This window comes from Hemitrygon akajei, chromosome 7, assembly GCF_048418815.1.
Source record: "Hemitrygon akajei chromosome 7, sHemAka1.3, whole genome shotgun sequence".
Taxonomy (NCBI): domain Eukaryota; kingdom Metazoa; phylum Chordata; class Chondrichthyes; order Myliobatiformes; family Dasyatidae; genus Hemitrygon; species Hemitrygon akajei.
The window spans coordinates 109,389,889-109,415,858 of NC_133130.1; the positions used below are offsets into that span (position 1 = coordinate 109,389,889).

General features: G+C 43.4%; 1 protein-coding gene across 9 annotated transcripts in view; it reads right to left on the bottom strand.

Moving 5' to 3' along the window:
• snx14 (sorting nexin 14) overlaps window positions 1-21,764 on the bottom strand; it is a 143,110-nt gene extending 121,346 nt beyond the window's left edge. For all 9 annotated transcript variants that reach the window (XR_012099682.1, XM_073051693.1, XM_073051698.1 and 6 more), the window contains exons 1-4: window positions 21,580-21,764; window positions 16,814-16,934; window positions 4,460-4,533; window positions 3,079-3,157 (exon numbers count right to left, since the gene is read on the bottom strand). Coding sequence is in view for 8 of the 9 variants with exons in the window: in XM_073051693.1 (XP_072907794.1) it covers window positions 3,079-3,157; window positions 4,460-4,533; window positions 16,814-16,934; window positions 21,580-21,716 (411 nt within the window). In the remaining variant the exon portion in view is untranslated. The remainder of the gene's footprint in view (window positions 1-3,078; window positions 3,158-4,459; window positions 4,534-16,813; window positions 16,935-21,579) is intronic.
• Window positions 21,765-25,970: the final 4,206 nt, after the last annotated feature.

A 25,970-nucleotide genomic window follows, 5' to 3' on the forward strand; every position in this document is an offset into this window, starting at 1 on the left:
AGAAATTGGAGTCTTTTGTTAAGGATGTGGTTTCGGGATATTTGGAGGCACGTGATAAAATAGGCCACAGTCAGAATGGTTTCCTCAAGGGAAAATCTTGTAAGCTAGACATAAGAAAAATTGGTTGATGTTGTGTACTTGGATTTTAAAATGGCCTTTAACAAGGTGCCACACATGCTTAGCAAGCTACGAGCCCATGGTATTACAGGAAAGATTATAGCATGGATAAAGCAGTGGCTGGATGGCAGGAGGCAAAGAGAGGGAATAAAGGGAGCCTTTTCTGGCTGGCTGCCAGTGACTAGTGGTGTTCCACAGGGGTCTGTGTTGGGACCGATTCCTTTTACGTTATACGTTAATGATTTGGATGATGAAATTGATGGCTTTGGTGCAAAGTTTGCAGACAATATGAAGATCGGTGGAGGGACAGGTAGTTTTGAAGAAGTAGAGAGACTACAGAAGGACTTAAAGACAGTTTAGGAGGATGGGTGAAGAAGTGGCTGATGGAATATAGTGTTTGGAAGTGTATGTCAATGCACTTTGGTAAAAGAAATGAAAGGGTTCACTATTTTCTAAATGGAGAGGAAATACAAAATTCTGAGGTGCAAAGGGACTTGGGAGTCCTTGTGCAGGATTTGTTAAAGGTTAATTTGCAGGTTGCTTCTGTGTGACGAAGGCAAATACGATGCTGGCATTCATTTGAAGAGGACTAGAATATAAAAGCAAGGATGTAATGTTGAGGCTTTATAAAGCACTGGTGAGGCCTCACTTGGAGTATTGTGAGCAGTTTTGGGCCCCTTATCTTAGAAAGGCTGTGCTGACACTAGAGAAGTTTCAAAGGAGGTTCACAAAAATTATTCCAGGATTAAATGGTTTGTCATATGAAGAGTGTTTAATGGCTCTGGGCCTGTATTCACCAGAATTCAGAATAAAGGGTAATCTAATTGAAACCTAACAGATGGTGAAAAGCCTTGATGGAGAGGATGATTCCTGTGGTAGGAGTGTATGACCAAAGGGCACAGCCTCAGTATCAAGGAGCGTCCTTTTAGAACGGCGATAAGGAGGAATTTCTTAACCAGAGAGTGGTGAATCTGTGAAATTCGTTGCATGGGCAGCTATGGAGGCCAGGTCTTTATGTATATTTAGGACAGAGGTTGATAGATTCTTGATTGGTCAGGGAATGAAGGGATACGAGGTGAAAGGCAGAAAATTGGGGCTGAGAGAAAAAAATGGATCAGCCATGATAAAATGGCAGAGTAGACAAATTTTGCTGCTCTATCTTATGTGACTCCCAGGGAGGATTCAGTTGATCCTGATTGAGAATGATCCCTAGGATGTGTGAATGGGAAAGACACAAATGTCCATATTGAGCTTGGCATCCTTCATCAACCAATGGCCACAGTGGATGGAGCACTGTCAGATCAGCTGATGACCTTTGGGCTTTGAAGGAGTGATGGTTTGGAGGCCTGAGTAGATCCAGGCAGCCAAGAGGGAGGGGGCCAGAAGGGCAGTACTGCTTTTCCAACGGGCAGGCTGATCCCTAATACAGCCATTAATTGATGATGAGTGGTGGGCCAGGAACTGGGGTGAGGACGAGTTAATGAAAGTGGAAGGTACTGATGAGGGTGAGGTGATTATAATTTGCTATTAAGCAGCTAATGCATGAATTTGTGAATTATTATAATCTAAACATAGATAGGATGTAATGTTTGTTAATATTAAATTTAACATACAACACCATTCAAATTACAACATTATTATGACACAGATGTTTTAATACCGACTGAGTGAAATGCCTCCCTTATCGCTTCCCCTTCTCCCATTCCATAAAGACTGTGGCTGACTAACCTTGGACAGAATGCAATGTTGACTCTATTCTGGAGTCATGACATTACGGATATCATAATTATGTATGGATAAACTAAAATGAGAACCAGTCTTTAGGAAATAAAACATGTACACAATTTAACTTCCAACTGATACTTTTGTAGCTGCTCAAACCTATAATGTGGGGATGGGACATTCTCTATCCCACTGAAACGATATTGGGGAAAGACAATGTTACCACATTGTTAAAGATGTATCCCTACCACTTAATCCACAGTTGAGGACCTATCTATTGTCACCTAGCCATCTGTTTTAGTTACAATTTCATGGCACCAGCCCTCAAAACTGAAACAAAAGGGTTATATTTTGGGTGTCCAGCCTTAGGGACATACACCAGCATTGAATATTTAAAGTATTCTGCTAGCTGGAATGCATTACCATTGTAAATATATTGGTATATAAATTTACCCAACTATATTCAAAATGATAAAATTAAGTAGGTGAAACCTTAGTTAATTGTTTATTGCTATCATTGTGTTGAAGTATAAAGCGTTGTGGTAGGAGAGTGAGATTCTCTGAACTCTCCCTGTGGGAGGTTTGCTGTGCTAACAAAGACTGTGATATTTCCCAATTACAGCTTCTGTGCAGCTCAGTTTTAGTCAGTCACAACAGACTCGACTCCTCACCTCACTCTCTTGTGCTTCAATCATCTGTCAAATCTTATTCCATGGAATATTTTGGCATTTGTTAACAACTTTGATGCCAACGTAAGTAGTAACCACTGCAAAATTTCTGTATACATCAAGTGTAATCAAATTCAAAAACAGACAAAATGCTAACATTATCAAGAATAAATCAAGTTCAAGTTCAGTTGTCATACGCCCACGCACACATAAATACAGCCAAATGAAACAGCATTATTCTGGAGCCAAGGTGCAAAACACAGAACCACAGTCACTAATAATCACAGAAGCACATGTAATTATTATAGCAGAAAACATACAACTTCAAAAAAGTAACAATAATCTAGCCCAAGTCCCTGAGTGTCATGGCCTGCAGACTAATGGAGCATGGGATGTTGTCCCAGAGACAGATTTCTGCATGAACGCAGCAGTTCCTCATTTTGCGCTGTGCGATCTTTGAAAATGAAATTGTAACCAAAATAATAAAAGGAACTTGAGTATGTTTTCATAATGTGGTTATCTGAAAACCCAAACGATTCTGTTGAATGTAAGCAAAGATGAAACAACTTACTTCAGATAGAGATGCATCCACCTTTGAACTAATTGTCAAACCCAGCCAAGGTTGGTAGTTTTCCAACAACAGCGTGGCCCTGTTAACAGAAAATACATATTTGAAAGTATCTTATCCACAAACATTTCTTGCAGCTTCTTTTTTGATAGAATATGCAGAAGGCGAGAGCAATGAAAAAGAAACTGAACAGTTCGAACTGATAATTATTATGTCATGGGGAATCAAATGCAAATTCAGCATTACGATTGAAGCGTGCTGTGTAAAGTGAAATAATTATGCACTTCATCCCTGCCCTTAACAGAATCATAGAAAACAGCAATCCATAGCAACTCCCAAACTGGAGACCCAATTCAATGAAACGACTCTTACACCACAGTTATAAACGGTCTTGTTTTATTGACAATTTATCTGTCCTCTGTATGTTTCAATCTATTCGGTCTGTGCAGAGGTGCATAGTCTGTTGTAAACAAGAGCAGGCAAGGCAACTTTATTTGCAGGGCTGAGTGCAATCCATTGAAAGAACAACTATAATGATTTATATCAACACAGTTCTGCTGCACAACCAGGTGCTGAAGGCAGTGGCAGAAATATCCCCTCAGCTATTAACCTTTGCCAATCCAGAGAGCCGGAGACCAACCACAGCCTCGGCCCAGCACCAGATAACCAGCTGGCTTCTTTACCACAGCATCTGACTGGGAACTGAAAGTTAATCTTCGTAAGCGATTAAAGGTCCCTAGCTTCATCATGTCATCATCTGTGAGGCCTGAGATGGTAATTCTGTCAGAAACCTCAAAGTAGGCAGTCAAAGTAGAATTGACAGTTCCTTAAGAAGACCAGATTAAGAAAGCCAAATACCAGCAGTGGTAAAGAAGTGCCAGAGAGACAGGGGTGGAGGGCACCATGTAAGCCTCAAGGTAGGATGTAGAGGTTTTGTTGGGCGCTTGTCCTGCAGAACCTACTGTTTCTTTGTGACTACGGGGATGGCAAAGAAAAGAGCCATCAGGACCATCATAGAGGCTGCTGAGCGAGCTTCCAGATAGTTATGGATCAAGAGGTGTGACCCATGACCAGGGCTGATCAACCCTGGTTGGGTGTCTGATGTTGAAAGGCTCGAAACACCTGAAGACCCCAGGTTACAACACTGAAGATGCATATCTCAGCATCATACCCATTCAGCTTTTTCTTTCTTTGAATTACTCACTGTTTTGCATTCAAGCGACAGGCAATTTACCACCATTGCACATTTTCCCTCAAATCAATGGCTTTCTTCAAGCTGGACAAAGCAATACAACATGAGGGCCCAATCTTCAGTTTGCACTCACAGCTTGTCTAGATTCACGTTTCACCTCAGGCAAAAGTCCTTCAGTCCCAATGAACTTACTTATGTCGTTTGCACTTGACTTTCCCACAGACAGCACAACTGTGACCTTGAGGAAATAGCTCCTGTTGTTCCAGCTGTTACAAATACAAAAAAAAGTAAAATTAGTGATCCTTGTTTGAAAGTTGAAACAGAAAATAGATGCACTTACCAATCCAATAATTAAAGGAGCAACAAGAGCCTAAAAGAACAAAGGCAGGAGTTTTGCAAATACACTGGTCACGGGCATCACTGACAGAGTTATGATTTACTGTTCATTACTAACTGCCCACAACGTGAATAACTGCAGCTCATGACTTGACTTGGAGGATTTTCCCCAGTAACCATCACAGAACATTGATCACCTCAATGACCTTGGGGTATGCGTTTACACATCTGTAAGGGTTAAGTCAGTAAAGGATTTCAAGGATAGCACACAATCTTTGTGACTGGAAGGCGATATGTCTCAGCGTGCCTTCTGCCCATGGTTGAGAATTTAGAAGAGCTGTCATCTTATTGCATTTCATCTTCTCAGTGGCAGATACCGCCGCTACAGCGTGGAGGGAGGCACATTTTATATCATGGCTGAGAGGCAGATCAAGGGACGGCCCTGCCCTGGTTGGTGTAGTTTCTTTAACGGTTGCAATTACATCTATCCAGGCAAGCAGACAGCATTCTCTCTCACTGCAGATCTGTGTCGTATGTACGTTCAGGAATTGTGACATTTTAAATTGCATATTGATGGATGCACTAAAATGAGAACCAGTCTTCATATAACCATATAACAATCACAGCACGGAAACAGGCCATCTCAGCCCTTCTAGTCCGTGCCGAACTCTTAATCTCACCTAATCCCACCTACCCGCACTCAGCCCATAACCCTCCACTCCTTTCCTGTCCATATACCTATCCAATTTTACCTTAAATGACACAACTGAACTGGCCTCTACTACTTCTACAGGAAGCTCATTCCACACAGCTATCACTCTCTGAGTAAAGAAATATCCCCTCGTGTTTCCCTTAAACTTTTGCCCCCTAACTCTCAAATCATGTCCTCTCGTTTGAATCTCCCCTACTCTCAATGGAAACAGCCTATTCACGTCAACTCTATCTATCCCTCTCAAAATTTCAAATACCTCGATCAAATCCCCCCTCAACCTTCTACGCTCCAATGAATAGAGACCTAACTTGTTCAACCTTTCTCTGTAACTTAAGTGCTGAAACCCAGGTAACATCCTAGTAAATCGTCTCTGCACTCTCTCTAATTTATTGATATCTTTCCTATAATTCGGTGACCAGAACGGTACACAATATTCCAAATTTGGCCTTACCAATGCCTTGCACAATTTTAACATTACATCCCAACTTCTGTACTCAATACTCTGATTTATCAAGGCCAGCGTTCCAAAAGCCTTCTTCACCACCCTATCTACATGAGACTCCACCTTCAGGGAACTATGCACTGTTATTCCTAGATCTCTCTGTTCCACTGCATTCCTCAATGCCCTACCATTTACCCTGTATGTTCTATTTGGACTATTCCTGCCAAAATGTAGAACCTCACACTTCTCAGCATTAAACTCCATCTGCCAACATTCAGCCCATTCTTCAAACCGGCATAAATCTCCCTGCAAGCTTTGAAAACCCACCTCATTATCCACAACACCTCCTACCTTAGTATCATCGGCATACTTACTAATCCAATTTACCACCCCATCATCCAGATCATTTATGTATATTACAAACAACATTGGGCCCAAAACAGATCCCTGAGGCACCCCGCTAGTCACCGGCCTCCATCCCGATAAACAATTATCCACCACTACTCTCTGGCATCTCCCATCTAGCCACTGTTGAATCCATTTTATTACTCCAGCATTAATACCTAACGACTGAACCTTCTTAACTAACCTTCCATGTGGAACTTTGTCAAAGACCTTGCTGAAGTCCATATAGACTACATCCACTGCCTTACCCTCGTCAACATTCCTCGTAACTACTTCAAAAAATTCAATAAGGTTTGTCAAACATGACCTTCCACGCACAAATCCATGCTGGCTACTCCTAATCAGATCCTGTCTATCCAGATAATTATAAATACTATCTCTAAGAATACTTTCCATTAATTTACCCACCACTGATGTCAAACTGACAGGTCTATAATTGCTAGGCTTACTTCTAGAACCCTTTTTAAACAATGGAACCACATGAGCAATACGCCAATCCTCCGGCACAATCCCCGTTTCTAATGACATCTGAAAGATCTCCGTCAGAGCTCCTGCTATCTCTACACAAACTTCCCTCAAGGTCCTGGGGAATATCCTGTCAGGACCCGGAGATTTATTCACTTTTAAATTTCTTAAAAGTGCCAGTACTTCCACCTCTTTAATTGTCATAAGTTCCATAACTTCCTTACTTGTTTCCCACACCTTACACAATTCAATATCCTTCTCCTTAGTGAATACCGAAGAGAAGAAATCGTTCAAAATCTCTCCCATCTCCCTCGGCTCCACACATAGCTGACCACCCTGATTCTCTAAGGGACCAATTTTATCCTTCACTATCCTCTTGCTTTTAATATAACTGTAGAAACCTTTCGGATTTACTTCCACCTTATTTGCCAAACCAACTTGACTTAATCCACTCTCTCTAAATCCCTTCGCATCTCCTCAAAGTTAGCCTTTCTCCAATCAAAAATCTCAACTCTAGGTCCAGTCCTGTCCTTCTCCATAATTATATTGAAGCTAATGCTATTGTGATCACTGGACCCGAAGTGCTCCCCAACACATACATCTGTCAGCTGACCTATCGCATTCCCTAACAGGGGATCTAACACTGCCCCATCTCTAGTCGGTACTTCTATGTATTGTTGCAAAAAACTATCCTGCACACATTTCACAAACTCTAAACCATCCAGCCCTTTTACAGAATGAGCTTCCCAATCTATGTGTGGAAAATTAAAATCTCCCACAATCACCACCTTGTGTTTACTACAAATATCTGCTATCTCCTTACACATTTGCTCTTCCAACTCACGCTCCCCATTAGATGGCCTATAATACACTCCTATCAGTGTTACTACACCTTTCCCATTCCTCAATTCCATCCAAATAGCCTCCCTAGAGGAGCTCTCTAATCTATCCTTCCAAAGCACCACCGTAAGATTTTCTCGGACAAACAATGCAACACCTCCTCCTCTGGCCCCTCCTACTCTATCACACCTGAAGCAACTAAATCCAGGAATATTTAGTTGCCAATCACACCCTTCCTGCAACCATGTTTCACTAATAGCACGTTTCAGAAAATAAAAGCTGTGCACAGACCTCATTCTCTCTGGGTAGCCTCCAACCTAACAGCACGAACATAGACTTCTCCGATTTCTGGTCATTTTTTCCCCTCCCCCTTCTCTCATCTTCATTCCCCCACTCTGGCCTTTTACCTCTTCTCCTCACCTGTCTACACCTCCCCCTGATGCCCCTCCTCCCATGATACACTCTCCCCTCCTATCAGATTCCTCTTTCTCTAGCCCTTTGCCTTTTCCACCAACCACCTCCAAGCTTCTTTCTTCATCCATCCTCCCCCACAAACCTGGCTCCACCTATCACCTTCTAGCACATCCCCCCTCCCCATCTACCCGCCTTCCTTTCCAGGGCTGATGATGGGTCTCTGTCCAAGACATCGACTGCTTATTCATTTCCATAGATACTGCCTGACCTGCTGAGCTCCTCCAGCGTTTTGTGTGCGTTGCTCTGGATTTGCAGCATCTGCAGAATCTCTTGTGTTCACAAACTAACTAGCAACTGATAACTCTGTGGCTAGTAAAGCCAATGTGGGTCATTCAGATTCTGTCCTACTGGACATCGTCTGGAGCCTTAGTGCCTAGGTGGTACACGGGGCCTCATCCCACTGGAAGCACTGAGGAAAAGACAACAGATGACCGTTGCTGCTGTTAGCACGTTTGTTAAAGGTGTATCCCTGCCTGCCACTGAATGAACAATTCAGGATTCTGGCTAGTTGTATATTCATTGCATCATCCTGCAACACTGTGGCAAAAGGGTATTTGGAGTTTGTAGTAGGCAGAGGCTTTCTGCACAGCATCAATATTGAATATTCAAAGGGCTCCTACTTCACTATTATAAATATGTAATTCTGTACATTTAGCCACATTAAGTAGGCAATTATAGCATTTCAAACTGTAGTCATTTATTCTTAACTTTATGCTAAAGTACAAAATATTACGTCAAGAGTGAGATTCTCTTCATGAGCTGCATCTTGCAGACACCCACAAAACAAAGAAAGACAAAAGAATACTTTAAAAAAAACACATGCAATGAAGAATATCCATGTGCAAAGGAGGATAAATTGTGAAAATTAAAAAGAAAAAAAAAACAGGATGTGAGATGCAATGGTGCCAAAAGTGAGCGTACGAGCTGCGAAGCCAGGCCAGCACTGAGGCGAGGGAAGACAGGCCAGCACTGAGGCGAGGGAAGCCGGGCCAGCACTGAGGCGAGGGAAGCCGGGCCAGCACTGAGGCGAGGGAAGCCGGGCCAGCACTGAGGCGAGGGAAGCCGGGCCAGCACTGAGGCGAGGGAAGACGGGCCAGCACTGAGGCGAGGGAAGACGGGCCAGCACTGAGGCGAGGGAAGACGGGCCAGCACTGAGGCGAGGGAAGCCGGGCCAGCACTGAGGCGAGGGAAGCCGGGCCAGCACTGAGGCGAGGGAAGCCGGGCCAGCACTGAGGCGAGGGAAGACGGGCCAGCACTGAGGCGAGGGAAGACGGGCCAGCACTGAGGCGAGGGAAGACGGGCCAGCACTGAGGCGAGGGAAGCCGGGCCAGCACTGAGGCGAGGGAAGCCGGGCCAGCACTGAGGCGAGGGAAGCCGGGCCAGCACGGAGGCGAGGGAAGCCGGGCCAGCACGGAGGCGAGGGAAGCCGGGCCAGCACTGAGGCGAGGGAAGCCGGGCCAGCACTGAGGCGAGGGAAGCCGGGCCAGCACTGAGGCGAGGGAAGACAGGCCAGCACTGAGGCGAGGGAAGCCAGGCCAGCACTGAGGCGAGGGAAGCCGGGCCAGAAGCCCGACGGCTACAGGGCAACAACTGCTCTTGAACTTGGCTGCATGGGAGCCGAGACTCCTGTCCCTCGCATCCGACGGTAGTGATGAGAAGAGGGGTCAAACGCAAGCAGACGATTCAGGCTCAGGTGGGGAATCTCGGCTGGCACGGAGAATTACACCTGGTTGTTTTCCACTCTCGGGCCTCAATGCTTTTAATCTAGTTTGACGCTTTAATTGGTATGGAGTAATGGGGCCGAACACTGGTTCGTTTTCCATTTTAATCTGGCCTTAAGTTTGCCCCAGTGTTGGCCAACCTTCATGTTCAAAAGAGTCAAGTTCACCAAGTCCTTCAAGAGACTGTAAAATCTTTTGGATTCTCTTAAGACTACTTCTAGATTTCCCAGTTAGCTTCCACTTGGTTTAGTTTTAGTTAGTTACAACATTTGCAGGCTCATTCAGGATATGATTATAAATCATGGGAACAGAATTAGACCATTCTGCCCATCGAATCCGCTCTGCCATTACATCATAGCTGATCTATTATCCTTCTCAACTCCATTCTCCTGCCTTCTCTCTGTAACCTTTAGCACCCTGACCAATCAAGAAGTAGGTGCCCTGTCTAAGAAGGTGGGTAGCACCCCATGCTTATACTTGTTCTGGCCAATGACCACGGATCAAAGAACACAGTGGAAAGCTGAACTGGTAGATATCAAAGTGTGTGTGCGTGTGCAAGAGACCAGCTATCATGCAGTATATCTACGTTCGATGCTGTCCTCACCCATATCTCCTCCATTTCCCAGACTGAGCCCTACCCTATTTTCCTGTCGCCATAATAGGGATAGAGTTCCCCTTGTCCTTTCCTACCACCCCATGAGCATCTGCATCCAGCACATAATTCTCTATAGCTTCCGCCATTTTCAACAGGATCCTATCACTAAACCAATCTTTACTTACCACCTCCATTCTCTGCTTTCGGCAGGGATCACTCTCCATGATTCCCTTTTCCCTTCTCACTGATCTCCCTCCTGGCACTTATCTCTGCAAGCTGAACAAGTCCTACACCTTCCCATTTACCTCATCCTTCACCACCGTTCTGAGCTCCAAACAATCCACCTGCAAGTCTCATCTACTGCATCCAGTGCTCCCAGTCTAAAGTACTATAGACACCCTAGCTATAAACATGTGCCTAAAAGACTTTTGCACAGTACTGTACAACTGAGAGACGGCTTCGTCAAGCATCTTCACTCTGCCTGCCGCAATAGCGGCATTTCCCAGTGCTCAACCATTTTAATTCTATTTCCCATTCAGACATGTTTGTTCATGCCGCCATAATGAGGACACTCTCAGGCTAGAGGAGCAACACCTCATATTCCATCTGGGCAGCCTCCAACCTGATGGCATGAAGACAGATATCTCCAACTTCTGGTTATTTCTCTCCCTTCCCCTTCTCTCTTTTTTCCATTCAGACAGACAGACAGACATACTTTATTGATCCCGAGGGAAATTGGGTTTCATTACAGTCGCGCCAACCAGTTCCTCTCTTACCCATTCTCTTCTCTTCACCTCCCTCTGGTGTCACTCCTCCTTCCCTTTCACCATCGTTCACTCTCCGATCAGACTCCTCTTTTTTCAGCTCTTTACTTTGTTATGAGTGCTGAACAGACCTGATGGAAATGGGGTCCAGAGTTACCCCCCCTCCCTTGGGAACTATGCTGCTAATGAGAGAGAGAGAGATGAAGAACAGAGGTAGAGACATCTGCTACAGATAAGAGAGAGAGCGACAGTTGATTTATGTATTATGGCTCTTTACTGATTATTTACCTTTCGCTGCAAGGACGTTTCTTTGCTCGTTAACATTCCTGAGGAGACAGCAGGAGTGGCCTAGTTTGATGGACATATACATGTGGAGTTGATGGATGGCTGATACCGTCCATGGGGATAAAAGCCAGGTCTGGGGAGACACCCCTCAGACACACCAGTGGACGCTGAAAGAGTGTTGTGCGCCCACAGGAAGGTGGGGGCTTAGAGGACTGAACCAGGAGATCAGTCAATAAAGCTCTCAGTGTGACGGCAGGGCCTGTGGGGGCTTGTGTCTGTGTCCACTCATGCCAGAGTGACGAGCCCACCACGGAAGAACGGTCTAGCCGGGAACGGAAGGGTCATAACCGAATGACCACACCGGTACAATGGAATAAGAAGACAACAGTAGGTTTGCTGGCTGCAGCTGCTCAATCTCTTGCTCGCTCTCTCTCTCTCCAACAATTGCAACACAACAGCTACCTCAGCCCGAACTGAACTGACCTTTATATTCTTCTATGACAATTCATTTACCCCTAGACATTGATAGAGCTTGTTTCTTATTATTTATTATTATTCCTACACTTCTGTTTTTATTATTGCTAACCTGTTTTATATGTATATTTGCATTATTGATACTGTATTGCTTAGTTTACTAATAAACACCTTTAGTTACAGTACCACCAGACTCCAACATATCAGTCCATTTCTGCTGATCTATTAACCCAGTTACGGGGTATGTAATAACTTTTTCTACCCAGCTTCTCAATTCAACCCCCTCCTACACCCGCCCACCGTTTGCAGGTAATACAGGAATCAGTGTGGAGATATCAAGAGGATAATACAGGTGTGCACCGCTTAATGTCCATTCGGACAACGTCCGATCACATATATGTCTGTAGTCCCAATTGGAGAATATGACACGGCAGATGTAACCAATCTCATGTATCGCGCGTCTCTTGAGTGTAGTAACGTTATCTCTGTGTTTAATTTTCTTTCGAAAATATTACCGTAAAATGCATCATGGCTTCCAAACACAGCAAAACCACTCTTAGTGACAGCAGCAGCAAGAGGCAAAGGAAAAGTATTGATTTGGAAGTGAAGCAAAAGGTTATTAAACAATATGAAGGTAGAAAACTAGTGAATGCTATTGTTTGGGATTTAGGCATGTCACACTCGACAATCACGACAACCCTGAAAAACAAAGAAAAAATTCTCAACGGTATTAAAGGATCGGCTTCACTGAAAAAGGCTCACGAAAATGCGAGAAGGACCTATATCAGATATGGAGAAATTGCTAATGACGTGGATTGAGGACCAAACACAAAAGAGGATCCCTCTCAACACGTTGACGATCATTGCTTGTTTGAAATGCTTAAAGAGAAAGCAGGACCAGACTACGATACGAGTTTAGTGCTAGTTCTGGGTGGTTCAAGAGCTTCGAGCAACGTTTTTCACTGCATTATGTGAAATTTAGCAGTGAGTCTCCGAGTGCTGATGATGAAAAAGCAAACTAGGCAAACAACACTGGACATACTCCTGAAACCAACACCTCCTGAGGAAGTGGAACACTGTGAGCAAGTTGAGAACAGTGATGTGGATGATCCTGATCCTCTTCTGTCAAGGCTGAGGAAAGTCCATCTCCCACCCCCCCATCCTCATCACATTCTACAGGGGTTGTATTGAGAGCATCCTGAGCAGCTGCATCACTGCCTGGTTCAGGAATTGCACTGTCTCGGATCGCAAGACCCTGCAGTGGATAGTGAGGTCAGCTGAGAAGATCATCGGGGTCTCTCTTCCTGCCATTACAGACATTTACACCACACGCTGCATCTGCAAAGCAAACAGCATTATGAAGGACACCACACACCCCTTATACAAACTCTTCTTCCTCTTGCCATCGGGGAAAAGGTACCAGAGCATTCGGGCTCTCACGACCAGACTATGTAACAGTTTCTTCCCCCAAGCTATCAGACTCCTCAATACCCAGAGTCTGGACTGACACCAACTTACTGCCCTCTACTGTGCCTATTGTCTTGTTTATTATTTATTGTAATGCCTGCACTGTTTTGTGCACTTTATGCAGTCCTGGGTAGGTCTGTAGTTGAGTGTAGTTTTTTTTCTTTGTTGTTTTTACATAGTTCAGTGTAGTTTTTGTATTGTTTCATGTAGCACCATGGTCCTGAAAAACGTTGTCTCGTTTTTACTGTGCACTGTACCAGCAGTTATGGTCGAAATGACTACGAAATGAAGCATCTGTTTTTCAGCTTTCTACCTGACTCCCTATTCTTCTTTCAGCATTGATTCTGTGATGCCTACGATATCATGCAAACTCTCCCACAAGGACCATACCTATCCTCATCTACAGCTATTCTGAAAGTTAAGGAGTTGTGGTCACTGTTCCCTAACTGCTCACCCTCGGAAAGGTCGGCCAGGCTCATTACCCAGCACCAGGTCAGTACAGACTCTTCTCTCGTTGGACAATCTACATTTTAATTAAGACACCTTCCTGGATACACTTAAATTCTGCCCCATCTAAACCCCTTGGACTAAGAAGGTCCAGTTTATATTGGAGGGAGGGGGTTGAAACCATGGCAACAACCCAATTCTCATTGGCACATTTCCTTTATCCGATTCTGTTCCTCAAAGCCCCATTGGCTATTAGGAGGTCTGTAGTACAGTCCCATCAGGGTGACCGTACCTTTCCTTTTCCTGAGTTCCACCCAAATGGACTCAGTGTCTGACCCCTCCATTACGTCACCCGAGTGCAGCTCTGATACTGTCCCTGATTAGTAGTTCAACTCCCCCCTCTTTTATCTCTTCCTCTATCTTTTCTAAAAACTTCTAAAACCTGGTACATTAACCTCCCACTCCCGCCCCTTGCTCAACCAAATTTCAGTAATGGCTACAATGTCATAGTTCCATGCACTGATCCACACTCAAAGTTCATCACCCTCACCCATAATACTCCTAGCATTAAAATACATACATTTCAAACTATCCAACACATTATACTTGTTATTTTAATTTTGTCTTTCAATACTTTCCTTGACATCTACCATCCAGACGAATCTTTCCCTTACTGACCTAGGGCTCCAGTTCCCCACCCCCTACAAAACTAGTTTAAACTCTAAGTAGTATCAGCAAACCTCCTGGCCAGGATATTGGTTCCCCTCCAGTTCAGATGCAACCTGTCCCTCCTATGCAGGTCCACCCTTCCCCAGAGAAGGTTCGAGTGATCCAATGACTTGAAACCCTGTCTGCCACACCATCTCCTCAGCCACTCATTCATCTGTGTTATCACCCCATTCTTACCTGTACTAGCCCGTGGCACAGGGAGTAATCTGGAGATTACGACCTTCAAGGTCCTTCTCTTCAACCTCTTTCCTAGCTCTATATACTCACTGTATAGAAACTCTTCTCCTTTACTGCCCGTGTCACTGGTGCCAATATGTACCAGGACCTCTGGCTGCTCCCCCTCCCCTTGAGAATAATCCTGCAGCTGCTCCAATACATCAGAGACCCTAGCACCTGGGAGGCAACACACCATTCTGGTATCTCTTTTGCAGCCACAGATTCTCCTTTCTGTCCCCATAACTACCGCACTGAATTTACCCTTCCCTGTTGAGCCTCAGGGCAGGCCACTGTGCCACCAGCCTGGCTGCTGGTGCTGCGATGTGGTGGATCACCCCCACCTCCCGCACTATCCAAAGAGGTATACTTGTTGCTGAAGGAATGGCCACAGGAGAAACCTGTGCTGACTTCTTAATCCCCTTTCTTCTGAAGGTCACCCATCCACTGTCCAAAGCCTGTACTCTGGGCGGGATTTCCTCAAAAGTCTCATTTATAATATCTCAGCCTCCCGAATGATCCTGAATACACCCAATTCCAGCTCCAACTCCTTGACCCAACAGTCAAGAGCAGAAGATGGCTGTAGACTACATCCCCATTGATGTAGTCATCAGGGAAACAGTCAGGTATCCTGAATTCCCACATCTGACAGCAGAATTCCATCCTATCTACTCTATACTAAAAAAAGAAAAAGGCTTGCCTCTTGTTAATCGTGCCTTTGCCGGTTCACACTGAAACCTGTAAAGCCAAAGCCCTCACACTCCAACAATGGCTGCTCTGCCTGAGCCTACCCTGACGGCAGAGTACAAAATTAATGGGAGGATTCTTCGCAATAGAGTGAACTCATTAGCGATGCCCGTCGGAGGAATAGAGTGATCTTGGTGTCCAGCTCCAAAGATGAACTAAATCAGATGAAGAGCCTGTTTCTGTGCTGTAGGGGTTAAGAAGGTGAAGTTGAAGAGCCCCTAGGTAATATTACAACTCTATAAAACACGGATTAGACCACACTTGGAGTAATATGTTCAGTTTTGGTCAGCTCATTAATTGAAGGATATGGAGGTCTTAGAGAGCAAGCGCAGTAGAGGCTTACCTTCCAGGATTCTCACTGGATTAGAGCCTCATGGGGAAAGGTTGAATGAGTTAGGGCTATTCTTTTTGGAGGGAAGAAGGTTAAGGAAGAATTTCATAAAGGTGCATAAGATCATAAGAGGCATAGATAAAGTGAACAGCCAGTGTCTTTTATCTCAGGGTGACAATGGTTAATACTAACAGGCATTAGTAACAGACTCTCAGTACTTGGATTCAAGTGGAGATTTTCTGTTGAAGGGAAGGATTAGATTGATCTTGGAGTAGGATAAAAGGTTGTCATGGTTTAATCATCCTCCAACCCCTAAATATCACAGCAGAGGTTCCTCAGGACTATATCATAACTGCAAACATCTCCAGCTACTTCAGTGGTGACCTGCTTCCATCATAAAATGTGATGTTGAGGTTTTTGCTAAGGATTGCACAAAGATTAATTTCATTCAAAACTCTTCAGGAAATGAAGCAGCCCATATGAGCACATCTTACCACAAGACATAGGAGCAAAGTTAAACCATTCAGCCCATCGAGTCTGCTCTTCATGATAGTGCATGACAATTCAACATTAAACCGCATGGCACAGGAACAGGCCCAAGAGGAGATCCAGTGCTGGTGATCCTGTGGTCAATGTGTCACCTCCCGACACTCCAAAGATTTTTCACTGGTCAGGAGTCTAATGTAATTATCTCCAATTCCCTGGACAAGTACAGACCAAACTCTAAGATGCTCAACATATCCAACGTGAAGCTGCTCATTTCATTGACAACCTTTTCAACGCCCTGAACATTTCTTCCTTCCAACACCAGTGTACAGTGTCTGCAAAGTAATCTACAAAATAACTTGTGGCTACTCCCAGGCCTCTGTGATAGCATGTCCTCAAACCCACAACTACTCTCATCAAGAACAAGTGCAGCAGGCGCGTGGGAACCACCATTTTCCAAATCAAGCGCTATTCTGCCCTGAAAATATATCACTAGTGGGTCTAAGTCTTTAAACCATAGCCATACCATCACCAATAAAATGTCCGTTTTTCAAGATGGCAGTGCTCAGATCATGAGAATAAATGAGTTATGAAAATAAAAACTTAGATTTACCTTTGGCTTGCGCTCAATAGTGAAGAGAATATTGGGTACAAGTGAGGCCGGTCCAAGTGAGCAGTAGAAAGTGACGACTCCAGCAAGGAATGACCAGAAGATCATGAGAATATGCAGGTACCTTTAGGTAGAAAACAGAGTTATCATGGGATTGACCAACTTACATTCAAACTGTTAAGTAAATGTGGTAAATTTATTCTAATATTGGCTTCATTAAAAAAAATCTCAGAACAACTTGCTTTAATAAGACCTTAACGGCTAAAAAAAATCACTATTGAACCAAAACAAACAATGCTGGAAGCACTCAGCAAGACAAGCAGCTTCTGTGGTGACAGGAAAAGAGTTAAAGTGGCAGCCACTTGAACAAACCAACGCCACTTAGAAACTAAACACGGGGCCGGGGGGGGGATGAATCCTGTACAATCTGCCTTCCATCAATCCAAACACAAGGCTCCAAAGCTGAAGAATATATTCAATCCTTTACTAAAAAACTAGTAGAACAATTTTGAAGCAATAGAAACTAATGAAACTAAACTGAAGCGATATAACAAATAAAACAGTCTTAGCATATTAAACGTACTTAAGATTTCTCCAACGCAATTAAGCTACCAAACTAACTAAGCAATTTTAAATGTAATGAAGCAGTTTTAAGTGGTCAGCGAAAAAGATATCATTCTGGCTCACACCCTAGCTTTAGACTCTGCGTGAACTTCCGACGACAAAAGCATGAATACGTAACTAAAACTCTTTGCTTCTCCATGCTCCCACCCATGTGACTAACTACCATAACAAAAATAAACACAACAAAAATACAATGCAGATGGAAAATAGATAGATGGCTCATACAGGCCAATTGTTGCTCTCTAGGGTTAACGTTCTAGGAAGTAACAATTCCAGCATAATTCCTTTCTTTTGTAAATTTTAGATTAAACACTAAACACTTTAAAATTCAGAGATTTCGTAGATTTTTAAATAATGCAAATTATGTATAAAGTAAAAAATGGACAGCTACTACAAAGTATCCAAAGGTTGTTTAAAATGAGAGAAAGTCAACATGATTTGAGATGAACATGTATATTTCAAAAGCAAAGGATAAGAACAAATGTAAAAAATCACCGTATTTCAGTCAGAGGGGTGAATCTACGGAACAGTTGTAGTAAGAATTTAAAAACATGCACCACACTTAACAAGTTTTAAAAATTATTTAATGAACAAATATAAAATACTTGATTTAAAATTAATGGCAGTAATGTAAATAAATGATATTTGGAATTGGATTTTGTGTTAAAAGATTACAAAATTTTTTTGTTTTTGATGTGATGATTGACGTCAACAATGTTGTTGTATAAGTGAGGGGGTAGGCAATATAGCTGTAGCTTCAGCCTACACCCTTTTGGTCTGTTTTAAAGAATATCTATGTTTTTAGTTGTAATTTTGTCCTATGAAATCATCATTATGAAATCATTGTTGTAAATTATGCTTTTTGTTATGTTTGTACAGACTGAAATAAATTAATTTCATTCATTCATTTTCAGATGTGGTTTTTTACTTCACACTACCTCCAAATCAATTTCATGGCATGAGAAACACATTGAAAGTCAATAACGTCAGTACACCTAATTAACTGACATTCATTGCTGTTGACACAAATATTAAAAATGCACACTTAAAACTGCACTACACTTTCTCCAGAGTTCTCAAGGATATATCTGCATCACAAAACCAATATACTGCATGGACAGCATTATTTTTTTCCCTTGCAGCAAATCTCAATCTATCATCAGTTGGAAGTGCAAAATCACCGATACCATTCGACAACGAGAAACAAGAGACTAGGTCATTCAGCCCTTTGACCTCGTTCCACCTTTCCTCAAAGCTTATCAAGATTCTCTCGCCTGGGTTCATTGTTCTACCTCACTGAACCCTGCCTTTTCGTACCTTCCCATCCAATCGCAGGAAATGTGACACCTGTCTCTTCACCTCTTCACTTTTAACCTCCCAGCACGACAATATGTCCTTCCAGGTGAAACAGTGATTCACCCGCACTGAGTACTGCATTCAGAATGCATCACCCCAGCCCAGGAGAAATGAAACACAGATTAGCTGATTGTTCAAGTTTGTTGTCACGTGACTGCGCATATATACAAACAAACAAAACAAAGTTCCTCTGGACCACGGTGCCTATCACACACCGCATATTACCACAAATAAGGTAACAAAGTATAATTCAAAATCCATGTGAAGTGTACAGCAGAGGAAAACAGTAAACAGCTTGCCATCCTAGTGACAAGACCTTGGTGACAGCATTAGCCTCACAGCCTAAGGGATGAAGCTGTTACCCAGCCTGGCAGTCTTAGTCCTGGTGCTTCTGTGCCTCAATTCTTTCAGTAGTGGGTCAAAGAGATTGTGCAATGGGTGGTAGGGATCCTCATCAATGCTTCAGGACCTTTGCATAGAAAAATGTCACACGTAGGGGGAAGGGAGGCTCCAGTGATCCAGTCAGCACTTTTTAATATCTTCTGTAGAGTCTTTATTTTTTCATTAACTTATTTATTCAGAGATACAGAACAATAAAAAGCTCTTCCGGCCCAATTACATCCATGACAAGACAATGAATATTGGGGCCATCGTCAAGAGGTTTGGGTTCACCACGATTGGCTGTTCAAAGGTCTTACAGTAATGATTGAATATTTAACTACTTTCTGGTGGGTCAACAAATGAAGTATGAGTGGTCTCACAAGGACAACACAACACCAAGGAAGAAGCTGCTGATTGAAGAAGTGCCTGTGATTGCAACTCGAAACAACATTTGACCACAGTGAGGTGACCCAGAGGTAAAGGCATTCTGAGCCCAGGGCAAGTAATTGTCAATACTTTATGAATGTCCGTGTTAGAGGCATCACTTGGACAGTGATTTGGCCATCTCAGAAGTGGTTTACTCACCAAGCAGCTCAAGAGGAAAAGCTGGCAATCAGCTTGAACAGTATCACATGAGTATCTGGACAATGGGAGGCTCACTGGAAGACAGGAAGTAAAAATCCCAGCACGACACTACAGGTGATGCGGAGACTAGGGGCATTCTGGGGAAGAGTTTAGTATCTACAACTTGTTTTCAGATTTTATAAAAAAGGGCACAAATCAAGCTCAAACCGAGTTGGATGCTTCGAGAAGTAGTGCATTGCAACATGAAGCTTGTCTAAAGTTCTGAAAAATCCCATTCAGAGAGTTTCAACAGATTCTGATTAGATTATTGTGGTATACATACACCAGACTATTTTCCCTGCATGCATGAAGCTCAGAGTAAATTGCATACGTGCATGCTAATAACAAATAATTATATAGAGATGAGTGCAAAAGAGAATGGTTGAAAGAAGGCAGTGCAAAAGTATAGTGCAATGGTTATAGTTGTACTTGCTGAGGGTTGTCCAATACCACACTGTCGTCTGAAAACAGTGATAAAAGATTCCAAAGCCTTGAAAACAATCCAGCAAAGGAACATCAGAAGAAATAATTCTGCGACTTTAAAAAGTCCAGAAGAAGAAAAAAAAGGGGAAGCAGAGTGGGAGTCAAGATGCAAGATATTGCAAAAGCAACAATACGAAGATGGGGAGCCTTAGCAATCAAAGCAGGTACTGCTGCTAATGAGTTCAACGTACTAAATAGAATGGGTAACTGAGTGTTAACATCTATGCCTCTCAAAGTCCAACAATACATCCCCGCCATGAGAAGTGGGAACAGGTAAGGCCGGCCAGCAGGGCTCCGGTGATGTTGTGTCAGCCAATCCCTTGTACAATAGATTACAGAAACATTGATGAACTACAACTACAGCTTCGACTTGGGACGATGGAGACAGGAGGTCATCAGTGGGATGTGCTCCACTGAGGGCTAAGGGCCCAAGAAGAAATACCTATATTTATAAGTAAGAGTCTTTCTTTTCTGGTAAGCTTTTTGTGAAAAGTTTAGTGCATTGAGGTGACACCAAGAACAGAGCAGCCAGGAATGTATGGTACTTAAATCAGTATGAACATAATTACCTTAAAACAATTGCTGAAAAAGGTTGAGAGACCAAATGTATATAGAACTAGCTGGCTGTGTAATTCCTTGAAACTGCTGGTGACTGGAACGGATATTTTAGAGAGAACAAGTGCAGGTTGTGGTGGGGAGGTTAGTGCATGATAAGAACAAGGGGTCATGTGCATTGTCGACCGAACAAGTATTTGTAAGTGTGCTTTTAAGATAAGTTTGCCACGTGATTTGACTAGCAACAAGAAGTGCACCCAACGATGTAGGTTACACGGGACATACATTCCGTGTATCTGTTAGCGTGTCCACTGGGTGTGTGCTCGTGGTCTTCCGCCGTTGTAGCCCATCCACTCCAAGATTCAACATATTATGAGTTCATAAAATGCTCTTCTGCACACCACCGTTGTAACGCGCGGTGATTTGAGTTACTGTCGCCTGTCTGGCCATTCTCCTCTGACCTCGCTCATTAACAAGGTATCTTCGCCCACAGACCTGCCACTTGGTTTCACTGTTTTTGGTACTTTCACTGTACGGAGACCATGAAACCCCCATCCTCACCACGATGAAGCTGCTGATTTACTGCCCTGTAGTAACACCAATCCTGCCTGATACCCTGACAAAAATCACTGAACTCCTTGGCTTGTTCCCCGCCTACCCCATCCTGTAAATACCTGACAGACCATCTCCCACCCCACCCCCAACACCAGGCGTCCCACCGAACCCCAGTGTCCGTCACCACTTACCTGTTGAGCAGCAGGGTACAGGAGGTGAGAAGCAGGAAAATGCCACAGAAGACCGGATATTGGCGGCTAATGTCGCGAATGAGGTGAATGCGCAGCCTGAGACCCAGACGCTGCAGCGCCCGGGGCACGGCCGGCATGTTGGGCCCGCACTCGGAGCCCGGCCCGCGGACACCCGCCCCTTCCGGTTCGCCCTCCGCCTAATGCGTCACTTCCGGCACCTAACGGGAGTCCGGGGCGGCTGGTTTTGCGGATGTAACTGAAGCCAAGTTCTCTGATATGAATGGAGTAAATCAGCTGCTTCAACTTTTTTTTTTAAAAAGCGTAGCATTTCGTTGTATGTTGCTTTTTGGAAATAGCGGTCTCGAATGATGATGCTGATCGCGAACCTGATGGTGTCAGGGTCCATCTTTTCAAGGCTTTGTCTAAATGCTCGAGCCAAATCTTTCGCTATGAATTTTTTTTGGTGGTTGAACGTAAACCCCCGCAGCAGTATGTAGATCTTAATTAAAAGTGTGTAACAAAATTAACACAAAACCGAGTTTTTCTTAAAGTCATATATATGTCCGGCAGTTCGATGTGCATATCCTCGTGAAAGTACCTGCAAGTATAGGACTCTGGACTCTTGAGACACTGCCCAAGTTAAATGCAGCGAAGGTTTAATAGACTAATATTTGGTATTGAATGTTTGGTTATGGTTGCTCAAGTCAGAGAAAGACATTTAGATGTTAAAAAAAATCAACGGATATGGGATAGTGCAAGAGGGTAATGCTGAGGGTAGAGCAACCATTTGGCCCTCTACATCGAAAGTATTATCCATCAAGGACCCGTCCATCCAGGTTACACTCTTTTCTCATTTCTGCCATCAGGAAGAACTACAGGAGTCTCAAGGCCACACTACGAGGTTCGGGTACATTTATCCCCTCTGGTTCAAGAGGCCGATGGTTGAGGGGTAATAACTTCACTTTCTCCATCACTGAACTGTTCCCACAACTTACAGACTTACTTTCAACATCCTCGATAGTTATTGCTTATTCATTTATTTGTGTTTGCATAGTTCGTTGTTTTTTGCACATTGGTTGTCTTGTCTGTTGAAGTATTCTATTGTTTTCTTTGTATTTACTGTGAATGCCGTGACAAATATATACTTTAATAAATCTGCTTTTAACTTCGATCTCTCTGAATAGCAGAGTGGAGCACAGAGGAGCTGGCCAACTTTATGAATGGGATTCCAAAGTTTACAGCATTGACAATTGAAGGCAAAGCCAGTACAGATCTTGAGTTACAAGCACAAAATCTGTTAGGTGGGCATAACATTGTCTGAGAAAGATCTTTCCCAGCTGTCATTAGCCATTCTTCTCCCTCCTGTTTCAAATCCCGAAACTGATAGCTGCACTACCTGTACCCACCCGCTCTGTACGTTCAATATGCTCCTTTCAACTGCAGCAAATCTGAAGATCTGACTTCACAACTTAAGGATGCACAGCCCTCAGACCATCATGCCTATACCCTTCTCTCCAAAAGCCTTGTATTTCATCTCTTGGTCAGAGGCCCACCTAGAGATTCTTGTTTGCCATACAGGTCTCTTTCTCCCACAGCAAGGTGGCATCTTGAAATCATAAATAGCATCAATTGATTGTGGCAAAGCTCATTTCCCCTTCATTCTTCAGAACCAGATTGCCAACTTTGACGATGGCCCATACCATTATCTTCCAAAGCCTACTGAGTAGGATACTGTATGCCCACTCAAATCAATTCACATTTAGCAAGTAGCAAACTTGAACCAACAGGGGCAGGCCTCTTGACCTATATAGCCTGTTCCATCATTAAGATCAGGCCCAATCTGATTGCACCCTCAATTCCTACTCTATCCACCCTTCTTTGCCTATCAGAAATCTATCTACCTCTGCCTATGAATTATTTAACTACCCTCTAAGAGTTGCTAACAATTGACTCATTTTTTTGTTTCATCTCTGCCTTAATCTTTAATCTTATGGCAGCCCATAATCTTTAAAAACAGTGAGTAATATGGAACTTCGTCATTGCTCAAGACAAGATTGCAGTGCTACTCCAGTCCACGCAAAAGTCAGCAAAGGAAACAGCAGCCTTCTGCATCCTTCATCACACTATCAAGATTTTATCCTTTAATCAAGTCCCCTACTTCTAAACTCCTATAGATGCAAGCCTCACCTGTCTGAATGTTCCTCACAACCTCTCATTCCAGGTACTCGACTGGTATGGCTTCATTGAAATGTTTCCATTGCATTAACATCCATCCTTAAATAAGACCAATACTGTACAAAATACAACAGTTGTGGTCTTACCAATACAAGCACAACCTCTGCCTTTGTAAACACAAAGTACACTGCAGATGCTGTGTCAAATCAAGACATACAAAAAAGCTGGATGAACTCAGCAGGTCCGGCAGCATCCGTTGAAAGAAGCTGTCAACGTTTCGGGTTGGGACCCTTCGTCAGGACTAAAGAAGGAGGGGACAGGGGCCCTTCTACTACCCATAGTGCTTTCCCCTTAGATTCCTTCTTCACCTCTCCTGCCTATCCCCTTCCCCCACCTTCTTTATAGGGCCCCTGCCCCCTATATAGGACCAAAAGCTTTTTCAGATATTTGGAATAAAACAGGTGAACATGGGATATTGAACCACTGGAAAATTACACTGGAGAAGTAATAATGGGGGACAAAAATTGCAGATGAGTACTTTGTGTCAGTCTTCGCTGTGGAAGGCACCAACAGTATGCTAGTGTCGGGGGCACTAACAACTGCTGTATATTAGTGATTTAGATAATGGAATAGATGGCTGTGTTGCCAATTTGCAGATACAAAGATTAATGGGGGAGCAGATACTGTTGAGGAAACAGGTAGGTAGGCTGCATAAGGACTTGGATTTGGAGAATGGGCAGGAAAGTGGCAAATTAAATACAATTCACTTTGATAGTAGAAACAAATGTTAACAGAAAGAACATCCAAAAATCTGAGATGCAAAGGGATTTGGGAGCCCTTGTGCATAACACCCTAAAGGTTAACTTGCAGGTAGAGTTGGTGGTGAGGAAGGCAAATGCAAGTTTAGCATTCATTTTAAGAGATCTAGAATATGTATTGTGTGAGTATTCGTAGGTCAGAGTGCATATGATGTGAGGACGGGGGTTAAGAAAAATGGAAGTCTGTTGAATAAACGTGGTTGTTCAATTTACAGCGGTGTTCGAGTCACATTAATACTACGTGGTGTCAGAAGAAATCGTGGAAAAAAAGTTAGAGAAGACACGTAAAAGATGTCACAGTTACAACCACCGTCAAGTTTAAGCCTACGAGGTAATCTTGCTGAGAACTGGAAAATATGGATCCAGAAGTTTGAGCTGTTCTGCACCACTAGTGGCATAGCTGAAAAGATGGAGAAAGTGCAATGTGCAACGTTTCTGCATATGGCAGGGGAAGAGGCAATAAAGGTTTGCAACACATTTGTCTTCCAAGATGGTGAGCAAGATAAAATTGAAGTGTTGAAGAAAAAGTTTCACGATTACTGCGAACCGAGAAAAAACCTACCGTACATCCGACACATATTTTTCACGAGGGCTCAAGGACCAAGAGCCCATAGACACCTATGTAACAGATTTGAAGAACAAGGCAAAAGACCGAGAGTTCGGACAACTGCATGATTCTTTAGTATGTGACAGGATTGTATGCGGCATACAAGATGATCAAGTGAGAGGCAGAGCTTACATTAGAAAAGGCAATTGATGTTTGCCGTGCCAGCGAGATCAGTTCAAGTCAGGTTAAAGTGCTCAATGAAGAGATTGAAGTGTACAAAATAAAAACTGAAAACTGAACAAAAGTAAATGTAAGATCAGAACTAGAGAGATCAAATATATAGGTCACGTACTCAGCGCTGATGGGCTAAAACCAGATAATGAAAAGGTCAGGGCTGTAGTACAACTACCACCACCTGAAGACAAGCAAGACTATTGAGGTTCATGGGCATGATACAGTATCTTGCCAAATTCATTCCCAACTTATCAGAGGTCAGCACTCCACTTTGAAAGCTACTAGAGACCAACACTGAATGGCATTGGGAAGATGAACAAAAGAAAAGTTTTGACACATTGAATCAGTTGGTTACCAATGCACCAGCACTCAAGTTCTATGATGTCAATAAACCGGTGATGATGTCTGTGGATGCCAGTTCGGAGGGAATAGGAACTGTTATTTAGGATAATAGGATGAGAGGCCTGTGGCGTATGGATCACGAGCACTTACGGACTGTCAACGCCGATATGCTCAAATCGAGAAGGAATCACTCGCCATAGTTTATGGGTGTGAGAAGTTCCACCAGTATGTAAATGGCAAAGAAATCCAGGTTGAGAGTGATCACAAACCACTTC